General features: G+C 33.3%; 1 protein-coding gene across 14 annotated transcripts in view; it reads left to right on the top strand.

The window, feature by feature from the left end:
• Positions 1 to 12,367, top strand: part of Syne1 (spectrin repeat containing nuclear envelope protein 1) — a 428,383-nt gene that overhangs the window by 100,657 nt on the left and 315,359 nt on the right. For 12 of the 14 annotated variants that reach the window (XM_058573624.1, XM_058573630.1, XM_058573631.1 and 9 more), the window contains exons 6-10: positions 194 to 214; positions 684 to 776; positions 1,735 to 1,913; positions 6,345 to 6,541; positions 11,683 to 11,792. In XM_058573624.1, coding sequence (XP_058429607.1) covers positions 194 to 214; positions 684 to 776; positions 1,735 to 1,913; positions 6,345 to 6,541; positions 11,683 to 11,792 — 600 coding nt within the window. The remainder of the gene's footprint in view (positions 1 to 193; positions 215 to 683; positions 777 to 1,734; positions 1,914 to 6,344; positions 6,542 to 11,682; positions 11,793 to 12,367) is intronic. The other 2 variants (XM_058573637.1, XM_058573626.1) reach the window with 1 other exon arrangement.

The raw sequence follows: 12,367 nt of genomic DNA, 5'->3' as shown, positions 1-12,367 counted from the left end.
ATAGTACATTGCCCAAAACTAAATGCTAATGATCTCTATTTTACTATTTCTTGGCTTTACTTTGTTTTTTGAAATTTATTCTCAAAGTCATGCTCTAAATTTACTATCCTTTATTCCTTTTGAACAAATAATGCTGATTTTGGAAGGTTATTTATGTATGTATATCATCTTCTTCCTTTGTTTTACATGTCAGTCCATGTACAGAGGATCACCGGTTAGTACAAATTTTAGAATTTTTAATTCCTGATTTTTATAGGTAAAAGAGAACATAAGTTTCATGCTATTTGGTAGAAAACTTAAAAGTAAGTGCATCTTCTTAAGCTACTCTTCATGGTTTCTTTTTAGTCAACCTTTAAATGTAAAGAATAACCTTTTTTTTTTTTGTTTGGAAATTTTTGTTGATAATCCCTTGCATGATGTTATATATTTTTAAAAATTTTAAATTTAAAAAAGTTTTTGAAATCAGTTTTTTAGTTGTTACATTTTGTGCACCTAACAAATGCACCAGAAAGTTTCACTGAAACCATGTGTGCGTGTGTGTTCACAGCTCACCCTACTTACTCTTGTGTACCACCTCATGACCTCAAACCTTACTGGTGTCTAATAAAGTTCTAATTATTGTGTAATTAAATGGGTTGTAATATTTCTAGTACATTACTAATGCAGTTTTTCTTTTTAAACAGATTAAACTAGTCAACATTAACTCCACTGATATAGCTGATGGCCGACCATCAATAGTTCTTGGATTGGTGTGGACCATTATTCTATATTTCCAGGTATTGTGCTACAGTTTCTTTTTCAGTTGATGTTATATCACAGAAGGAAATGGTAGTAGACATTTTAATAATGTCATCTTTTCTTTAGCTTAGCAGATATGTTAACTTCACTCATAACAGGGTATTTGGTTGCAAGAGAATTTCCTCTTCTCTCTTGAAACCCTCCATTCCAAAATACTCCAATAGAGGTACCCACTCTGAAAAGTAGGTCAATCTCAATGGAGGTGGATATAGGCATAGAAGGAGTTGGGGAATTTTTTTCTTTTTTTCTATGGGAGTAGTTCTAAGCTCCAGGGGGGCATATTAACCACCATTCCATGCAGAATAATTGTTATAAATATTAGGTTTTATTTTATTAGTGGTATCAGTCAATTTTCCATTTTTACAACAAAATAACTGAGGCTGGGTAACTTATAAAGAAGAATATTTAACTTACACTTTGGGTAAATGAAAGACCAAAAAGTATGGGGCCAGTTCTGATGAGGTCTGGTGGCTGTATCACATCAGGGCAGATGGCATCATGGCTTGTGCCAGAGGGAGACATCACAGATCACAGGGTGAGGCAGGAAGCCAGAGAGACCAGGAAGTTGCCAGACTAATAGTGCTCTCATGAGAAGTAACCAATGTCCTAGGGCAGCTCCCTAATGACTAGGCTCAAACTCCTAAAGGCCAGCACCTCCCAAAATTGCTGCACAGAGGACCAGGCTTCCAACATATGAATTTTCAGGTGACAAGCTCAGATCACATCTAAACCAGACATCAGTTCATTCATGCATTCAACAAATATTTGTGACTGTAAGATATAGGGGCACAGTGAGCACAAAGAGGGATAAAATGTCCTCTTGTGCCCTATAAGAGCTCACATTTCAATGTCATTTTTATTGGGAAAAGTATATTCCAAGGAAAGAAAAACCAAAGATGATTCTTATGTTTTTGCTCTCTGTTAACTTGTAAACAGATTGAAGAGTTGACCAGCAACCTGCCACAGCTACAGTCTCTGTCCAGCAGTGCCTCTTCTGTGGACAGCATCGTCAGCTCTGAGACCGCCAGCCCACCAAGCAAGCGCAAGGTGGCCACCAAGATCCAAGGAAATGCCAAGAAAGCTCTATTAAAATGGGTGCAGTACACAGCAGGCAAGTAAGTATCAAGGGTTTGTTTGAATTTGGAACCCTGTGATAATTTGAGTTATCGATTTATCGCTTATTACACCTTCTAATGATTGCAAAATTTGAAAAGATATTTGAATGAATGACTTTTGCTTTAGCTCTTATTTCACTGTCCTTGAACTAAAATGTAAACATAAGTTCATCACCAATACTCCAAGAAAATGCTGTAATAAAATGAATTCTTTCTTCGTTCATGTGATTGGGCCTGATCGATTCAACTGATAATTTTTTTACTTTTGATTAGTGGCCTGAGGGCTAATTCTAATCAGATCATTATTTAGATTCTCTGTTCCTATTAAATAATGTTTGCACAAATAAATTACAAGCTCAAACTTGATTATCTCTTCAAAAGACTCTTGAATTCGATTTAATAATAATGTTAAGAAAGGTCTACATTCTGAAAAACATTGTATTTGTTTCCATTCCCTGAAATTTTCTAGAAATTTTATTTTTTGATTTTTACCCTTTGTTCTGATATCTATAACAAAGATTCCATTGTCAACTCTTGCTTTATGAGTTGAAATTTAAATTTACATGTACATACATTTTGTTATGATGGTAGATGGAAGATTACTACTCTTCAAAAAAGTACCTTTTCATAGCAATTCCAATGGGATATCTATCCCGTTGATCATAGCAATATTTTGTGGCCTGATGTGGTCACTGTCAAGTTTCTTCACATAAAAGTTGTGCATTTGTTTGATTTTCCTAAATAGCGTGAAATATTAACTAACTTTCTATCTTGCTTTATTTGATTGAATCTAATCTGAATCTGATTATCTACTTTGGGAAAACAGTTGTAAATAAGTACTTATTATAAAATACTGAGGTGCTAAAACATAGAGAGTTCTATTTTTAAAATGTTTGAAGAGCAAAAATAAGGAGAGAAAAATCAAAAATAGATAAGATGTAATTAGTGTTACTGATTTATGTAGGTTTGTTTAGCTTTTAAAGTGTGTTAGTTGTTTTCTAATTTTAGGTATATACTTATGATTTAGTGCAGCCAAAAATATTGTGAAAGCAAATTTGTGTGACTCTTTAGACTCTGTAGTAGAAATTAAGATTAAAAATCCTTCCCATAATATTGGTGCACTATTTGATTATAAACACATTGGACCTTACTAATCTCTATTGTAACTTAACTGGACAGGGAAAAGAAATGTCCTGGGTGGAAAACTGATGACCGCTTGCTGACATTTGTCACAATGCTATTGCATTTACACTTTGTAATAATTCAATGTGCTCTTCTATTGTCCATTGCTCCACACAGCATTAAACTAATCAAAAATAAGTTGATTTTTATTTAATAACCTAGTGGCTTGAGGTTAACTCAAATTTAATGCTGTGGGAGTTATCCTACATCGAATTTAGTTTCATACATACTGTGTTGGGTTTCTAAGATATGCAGAGATATGCTAACAGCGCAAAGTCATTCCTACAACTTATATGTTTGTGACATCAGTTTAAGTTATATTTTCCTTATCTGTATAAATGTCTAATATCATGATCCCCAGGGGTGTCTACCCATCAATATACCAATCAGATCCATTTCTCCGGTAACTGTGTAAACTGTAGAGTTTGGACTCTTTGTCATGAAAATTCTGTAAGGACACATGACGTTTATGCCACCAAATTGTTGATAATTGTTGTGAAGCTTCCTTTTACATGGTCCCTGTGTACACTTTTTAAGCAACTTCTTACCTGACATGGATAGAAGATTTTAGGATCTGTATCCATTTCAATATGTGCATGACAACTTTCCTGAAATTGTTATTATCTTATGGGGGACTCTGTAGTCTGGATCACTCTCACAGGACTCTCACAGCCAATGGGAAGGTGGGAAATGAGAAAATATTTAGAAAGCACCTGACTGATTGCTAGAGTGTATTCACTATCTTCACACAAAGTTTAAAGAGATTTGAGAAATGAGTCAAAAACTGTATTAGTAAAACAAAATCATGAAGCCCTTTCTATTTTCTTAGCCAATTTCATGGACTGCTAGTACATATTCTCAGAAATAAAAAGCACTAAGTTAAACCATTTGCATACCTATTATTAACTGTCTAAGAAGAACAATTATGTTTTAACACAGAAATAAATCAGATAAACAAACAAATGAAGATATGAATACCCCAAATCATTCAAAATTACCTGAAGTAAATGTAGAGCTGTTTTAGTCAGCTTTTTCAGTGCTGTGAATAAAGCACCCAACTAGAACAACTGTAGAGGAGGAAAAGTTTATTTGAGGGCTCATCATTTCAGAGGTCTCAGTCCATAAACAGCTGGCTCCATTCCTCAGGGTTCAAGATGAATCCAGACATCATGGTGGAAGAGGTGGTGTAAGGGAAGCAGTTCACATGATGATCAGAGAGCAGAGAGTGAGACTCCAGTCTGCCAAATACAAAATATATAACCCAGAGCCACGTCCCCAATTCCAACCTTCTTCAACCTCACTCTATCATTTTGGTTGCCACTCAGTTAATCCCTGTGCAGTTATTAATTCACTGATTGGATTAAGACTGTCATGACCCAGTCATTTCTCCTCTGAACCTGCTTACATTGTCTTGCATGTGAGCTTTTGGGGAACACCTCACATCCAAACCATAACATAGTAGAGACCAGAATTGCCTGTAAACTGACCACATTTCATCACTTAAGTAATGCACAAGTTTTCCTTGTGTTTATAAGATTCTAAAAGGAGAAGTTTGAACTAAAACCAGAACTTTTGAGAAATATTAGCTACTACTTTGATGTAATAAGAAAAGGTGTGTATCTTCACACACACACATTATACACGTATATTTATTTCAGCAAATGCAAAAGGAAAAATGCACTGAAACATTTTAATGATTCCAAGATAGTAAATATTTAAGAAAACATTTTAAATATTTCTTTTAGAATATCTGAAACAATAAAAAAGTTCAAGGAAACATTAAATAACAAGGTGATTATTTATTAGCTGGTTGTTTATTTGTGCCTTGTTTTATTATGTTAAAAACTAATATGAAGTGGCTTAAAGAGTCAGGAATATTTATAAATGAGAAAATGTGAGCAAGGAAAAATATAGGTAGAAAAGTAAGATGAAGAGGAAATATACAAATGAAAAGATAACAAGGACAAACTTTTCAACCTGTATGGATATTAGATGTCTGCTCAAAGAATTTGTATCCATACTGCCAGAGACACAAACTCTAGAAGAACCAAGAGCAGATTCAGGATTATAATTACTAAAGTTTTGGACACAGTTTTTAAAAAATATTTATTTGTAAAGCCAATGATTAGGTCCAGTGATGCTATTTTCAGCACATGATATTTTATGTGAACTGAATGCACTTTAGTAAAATGTGATTTAGAGTAAATCTAAAGTGTCCTGAGATAAATTTAAGGGAACTTAGCAATTTATTAATGAGTCTGGTATAGTATTTTTTATGAAAATTTTGAGAATTTGGTAAAAACTCAGTGATGTTTTTGTTTTATTTAGGAACAACTATAAAGTGAATGACTAATTTTTTAAAAAGAATCTGTCAGATGACTTTATCCATGAATATTCCCTAACCAAGTAGTCGCATCTATAGGTTCTACATTTAATCATGGGGTCTCACTGATGTTCACAATCATCTTTGCAACTCTTTTTTGGAACTCCCTTTATAATTGAGAAATTGTATGTAGAAAAATCTCTCATGATTTTGCCTCATTTTTATTTCTAATCATAAAGTATTATTACCATCTTGAACTGCTTTCCTAATTGTAACTGGCTTTGAACTTATCAAATCCATCACCAAAGAACAAAGATTTATCTACAGAGCATTGCTTTCAAGATAATCCCAAAAAGAAAATTTTAAAGCAATTTGATTGGTGGGGCAATGAAGTTATCATCTAGAATTGTGTCAATTGTGGCTCTTTTGTGACTGCTTTGTGTATCTGATCACATCCTTTTGCTTTTATATGCTCTGGTGTATTGGATATGATGTGGCCACATCATCTTAGTCTGTTAGAACCTTGGCCTATATGACGTACTGTTGTTTATCATTAAAAATGTGTTGGATAGAATTTCTTAAAAAACACACACTGGTTAATTCTTGTCACTTTTGGTGTTTTTATCACTTTCTCTTTTTAAAATATTGTCACACATTTTCCTCTAAATGTATTTCCCTTTCAAAAATAAGTGTGAATTATGATTCAAATGGGCCATCTCAATTACTGAAAAAAAAATCTCATAAAAACTATAAATTTTATTATCCTCTAAAATATTTTTTTGCTTAATTCCCCCCCAAAGGGAAAAAAATCATTTAACTGATATAGTGCATCATTGGCAGTGAGCATTGGGTTTTGCATAAGATCTTAAAGAAAGTACTTGTGTCTATTCAGCATGTGACACTGTTTCTGTGTTTACCACACTAAGGCAGATTGGAATAGAAGTGAAAGATTTTGGGAGAAGTTGGAGAAGTGGAGTTGCCTTCCATTCCGTTATCCATGCCATCCGACCTGAGTTGGTGGACTTGGAGAAGGTGAAAGGCAGATCTAACAGAGAAAATCTGGAGGATGCTTTCACTATTGCTGAAACACAACTGGGCATTCCAAGACTGCTGGACCCTGAAGGTATGTTGAATAATTAATGACAGTTGCATACCTCACTGTAGGCTATTTGTATGTATTAAACCCACAAATTGCATGACTCCTAAGGCTCTTTACAAGACAGAAAGCTGGAGAAAAGCAGCAAGAAATACTATCTTTCTGCAATAATTTTCTTCTGGATAAACATTTGCCACTGTATTTGGAAACAGAATATGGAACCATTGCTCCAAACAGCTCTTTGACATGGTGTAACAGCCACGTAAACTGAGCTTACTCAACATACCAAAGGGTGAAATGAAGGTGTTGGAAGTGTATGCAGGAGCAAAAAGTTACTCTAAAACCCAGAAGAAATAGATCATTACTTATCTAAGACCATATATTCAAAATGTCAGTCATTAGATACTTAGAAATGAAGGCATTCATCCAATGTTTTGGCGAAAGTAGCAGACTATCCAAACGGTTGACTACTATTTTCCATTCCAATTCTTTTGCATAATTTTTGTAAGATTGTGAATTTTAAGACTTTTTAAAAATGAATTTAACTTTTGTAAGTATTCAAAAGACAGTTATGATAAAACTGTAATAAAGTAGTAAATTGTTTTCATATTGAAGTAAAAGTATCAAAATGAATTTTCCAAATGTCATACATAATTCTCTATTTGTGTTGGAAATTGTGGAAATTCCCATTAATGAATGTGTAAGTGTAATATACGGTGAAAAACAAGTTTTTCTAAAAGATTAGCTTTCAGAATGAATTCTCACAGCCCTAAAGCAAAGATGATGCCCTGGTATTTCCAAAAAAAAAAAAAAAAAAATAGAGACCTGAGTGGGTTTCATCTGAGATGAGAGGCCCCATGGAGATCCCTTGCCACCTTAGGATGCTGATTTGGGGCCCCACATTCACTCAAATCATTAAGGAATTTCCATCTGTTTCCATACAAGAATGCCAAAGGGGAAACTACTATGCACACATCACAGCCATCAGCTGCAAGGGAGCTGAATCTCTTCATAGTATAGGATGAGAGTATAAAGCATTCTTTGATGTCCACTAGAATAGAAGGTCTTAATACTTCTAATTCTCAGAAACTGAGGTTGCTCAAATGCAAGGTTATCCCAGATAGAAGTGATCTTGTGTTTTCCTAAAGAATTTTCCTCTTCAAAAGTAATTTAGCCAACTTTTAGACATACAGATACTAGATCTTAGCCAAAAGGCCGAGAAGCGATAGACATACAGAATAAATAGACCAATACCTATTGTAAAAGTTATTTTATAAGTTAGGCATATATATATTTAATGGCACATACTATATTAAATCATGTATTAAATTTTGCTTTTCTTTCCATGTTTCCACTTCATGAAATAGTTTTATTCCTTCTTCACATACCTTTTTAGTATTAGTAAAGAGTGTCAGTATCAAGTATGACTGATCTTGTCACTTCTAAAATCACTTTTAAGTCATCTAAGAAATTCCAGGATCTTTGTTTTTTTTTTTTAGAATCCTACATTGATTGTCCCTAGAAATTACATCACAAATTAAAAGAAATATTCATCAATTGTTGTGGGTTTTAGGTTTGTTTGGTTTGGTTTTGGCTGTATAAATTGTTCTTCAAAATGTCATCACAGTTATTGACTTTTAAATGGGTATTTTAAAGATTTGTTTATAACATTTGGTACATTTTATTTATTCAGTCTTATCCCCACATACAGTTACTGAATCTGCCAAAATTCTGGTGCCTTATTTATACCAATTTTATAGAGCAAATATCTGTAGATTTGAAACCACATGATTGAGATGTTTTTCAGGCTGTGTCTCCCTCAAAAAGTACTTGATTATTCAAACTATTATAATTTATTATTTTTATTTTTAATTGCTTTTATTTTTTAAATACATGACAGAAGAATGCATCACAATTCTTATTATACATATAAAACACAATTTTTTATATCTCTGTTTGTATATAAAGTATGTTCACATCAATTCATGTCTTCATACATGTACTTTGGATAAGGATGTCCACTACATTTGACCATCATTGCTAACCCCCTGCCTCCTCCCTTACCCTCCCACCCATCTGCCCTATCTAGAGTTCGTCTGTTCCTCCCATACAACTATGGGAGGATATAAGTCACCTTATGAGTTAGTCACCTTATATCAGAGAAAACATTCACCATTTGTTTTTTTGGGATTGGCTAACTTCACTTAGCATTGTCTTCTCCAAATGCATCCATTTACCTGCAAATGCCATGATTTTATTCTCTTTTATTGCTGAGTAATAAAAATATTATAATTTATTTTTAAAGGAAGAAATAAAATTGTCTTTGTTCACAGATGACACAAATGTCTAGATACAAAATTTTAGACCAAGATTGCAAGATAGAAGGTTAATATACAAAAGTGTATTTCTTTCCTATATACCAGCAATGACTACTTGAAATATGAAACTTAAAACACAATACTATTTATATTACAATGAGGGGAAAAAGTGTAAGTGCAAATTAAAAAATATATATACAAGATTTCATAAGGAAAACTACAGTGCAAATGAAGAAAGTAAAAAAGATCCAAAGAATGAGGAGATATTTCATATCCCATATCCATGAACCGGAAGACTCAATTTTAAGATGTCAGTTCTTTTCAATTATTTATTTATTTATTGTAACAAAAACTAAAAGTTTCAGCTTAATAGAAGTATATATGGCAGAGTGGTAGACCAGAGGACGTAAAGAGGTTGAGGTGGTGTGGGGGCTGTTGATAGCAAAGATTTCCTGAGGATTAGTCAGGAAAAGGGCAAGGTCACCACATAGCAGGAAGAATGAATTGATGAAAGAAATAACATTTCAAGCGAAAGGCAAAGGACAAAGGAAATACATGAAACAGATGGGGAAAATAGTGAGATATTTAAGAGTTAATCATGATTTTCAGATTTTATGAGAAGAAAATTACTAATATACAAAGATTCCAAATTTTTTCTCTGTAAGCCTTCCAAGGAAGTCCTGCCTTGCTGTTCTAGTTGTGGGACTACTATTTTTATTTGTTCTTTTTAGATATACATGACAGTAGAGTGTATTTTGGCATATTGTATATACATGGAGTATAACTTATTTTAATTGGGTTCCCATTCTTGTGGTTGTACATGATGTGGCATTTCATTGATCATGCGATCACATATGAATGTAGGAAAGGATGTCCAATTCATTCTACTATCTTTTCCATTCCCATCTCTTCTCCCTTCCCTTCACTCCCTTTATTCACCTTTGTCTAATCCAAAGAACTTCTATCCTCACCACACATAACACTTATTGTGCCTTAATATTCACATATCAGAAAGAACATTTGGCCTTTGGTTTGGGGAGACTGGTTTATTTTATTTAAAACAATAGTCTCCAGTCCCATCCATTTACTGGCAAATGCCATAATTTCACTCTTCTTTATGGATGAGTAATATTTTATTGTGTGTATATACCACATTTTCTTTATCCATTTATCTTTTGAAGTCATGAAATTCATTTGGGAAAATAAGAGGCCCAGAATAGCCACAACTATTCTTAGTGAGAAAAGTGAAGCAAAAGGCATCACAATACCAGAACTTAAAATATACTACAGAGCTATAGTAACAAAAACAGCATGGCATTGGGACATAAAAAGATATGAAGCCCAATGGTACTGAATAGAAACACAGAGACAAATATATATATATATATATATATATATATATATATATATATATATATATATATATATATATACATACACACATACATTTATCTCATACTAGACAAAGACACCATAAACATACATTGGAGAAAAGATAGTTTTCCAACAAATGGTGCTGGGAAACTGAAAATACATATGTAGTAGAATGAAATTTAACCCCTATCTCCTACCCTGCACAAAACTCAAAGTAGACCAAGGACTTAGGCATTAGACCAGTGCCAACTATAAGAAAAGAAGGCCCAACTCTTCATCATGTCAGCTTAGGAACCAATTTCCTCAACAAGCCTCCTAAACTGAAAGAAGTAAAATCAAGAATCAATAAATGGGATGGTTTCAAACTAAAAAGCTTCTTCACAGCAAAGAAAATAATCAAGAACATGCACACAGAGGCTACAGAATGGGAGAAAATCTTTGCCACCTGCACCTCAGATAGAGCATTAATCTCCAAGATAGATAAAGAACTCAAAAAACTTAACACCAAAAAATCTTATGCTCCAATCGATAAATGAGCTAAGAAACTGAACAGATACTTCACAGAATAAGAAATAGGATCAATCAACAAATAAGTGAAGAAATGTACAACATCTCTAGCAATTAGAGAAATACAAATTAAATCTACACTGCGATTTCATCTTACTCCAGTCAAAATGGCAATTATCAAGAATACAAGTAACAGTAAATATTGGTGAGGATATAAGGGTAAAGGCACATTCAAACATTGCTGGTGGGATTGCAAATAGGTGCAACCATTCTGGAAAGAAGTATGGAGATTCTTCAGAAAACTTGAAATGGAACCACCATTTGACCCAATTATCCAGCTCCTTGGTATATACAAATGACTTAAAATCAGCACATCACAGTGACACAGCCACGTCAATGTTTATAGCATCTCAATTCATAATAGCAAAGTATAGTAATTTAGAAAGAATGCCTCATAGTGAAAGGACCAAGAAATTAGATATATGACACGTCCCGTTCTTCTCAAGCAAAGTTTAAGGGGGCAGGGAAGTTGTCTGTATTTGTCCATATATAATGGTCTACAAGCTGTCATTTAACATCACATCTGCAAACATTTTTATATGCCCTGCTCTCTCTAATTCTAAACTTTACATATTATTTGTATTTTATTAGCCAGACAGAATGTCTGAATAACCATACAGAATCTTTGATCCCTGCTAAATTATTTATGAGACTTTATAAATGGGACATCTATTAATTTTATTAAAAGCTGTTTGTTAAAACACACCATCTTGAGTTATAAAATTCTTAGCATGTTTTATTCAGACTAAATTGGTTTCCTTTCTTCCCCCAAATTTCTTAATAATGATTCTATTTTCTTTCTGCATTTAGGTCAGTTTTCTTGATATAATAGCTAGATTTTAAAACTTGCATTATTAAACTCCAATGAATGCTAATTAATTTGTTCACATTTGATCTTGATTTTTCCAGATGTTGATGTGGATAAGCCAGATGAGAAGTCCATTATGACTTATGTGGCCCAGTTTCTGAAACATTATCCTGACGTCCACAATGCAGGCAGTGATGGGCTAGAGAACGATGTGAGTATCTGTTCCAAGTATTGCTGGTGTGCTCAGTGACAGTGGCTCAGGTTTGCATGGCTACTGTTTTCAAAAAGTTAAACTGGAATGCATTTTAATATGAGGCTGATCAAGTAAGGAATAGATATCACCAAATGAAAAGGCAATTAGAGGAAAAGGTTTTGCTGGTTTGTATGTTGCTTATTAGAGCATTACTAATAAGTGCTAGATTTACAATGCTGATGAATTAAACTGAGGAAAACAGTGTTGGGAACTCAGTTTTAGTAATTTGAGGATTGAAATAATTTTATGTCTATCACATTTGTACACATAGTTCTTGAGTCTCCTCATTCTGTCTGATCTGATGAAATCTAATTTTGACTTATAGATTCAATGTTATCTATTTACAGCAAGCATATGGAAGTAGGGCATAATTTTAAAAGTTGTAATTATTTGCTGTGGTTAGACTTTTCAGCTTTCAATAGTTTAAGTAAAATTTATATTTTTCTTACTGATCAAATCACATATGTTCAGCATCATAATTATTTTACATAAATTTGGGGAAAAAAGGAAAATTACCTTTATTTGACTTTCTA

This window comes from Marmota monax, unplaced genomic scaffold (assembly GCF_021218885.2).
Source record: "Marmota monax isolate L192 unplaced genomic scaffold, Marmota_monax_Labrador192_F-V1.1 WCK01_AAM20220418_F8-fsc00114, whole genome shotgun sequence".
NCBI classification, from domain to species: domain Eukaryota; kingdom Metazoa; phylum Chordata; class Mammalia; order Rodentia; family Sciuridae; genus Marmota; species Marmota monax.
Note: the sequence above shows the minus strand (reverse complement) of the source record. Positions and strands in the feature narration are given on the sequence as shown.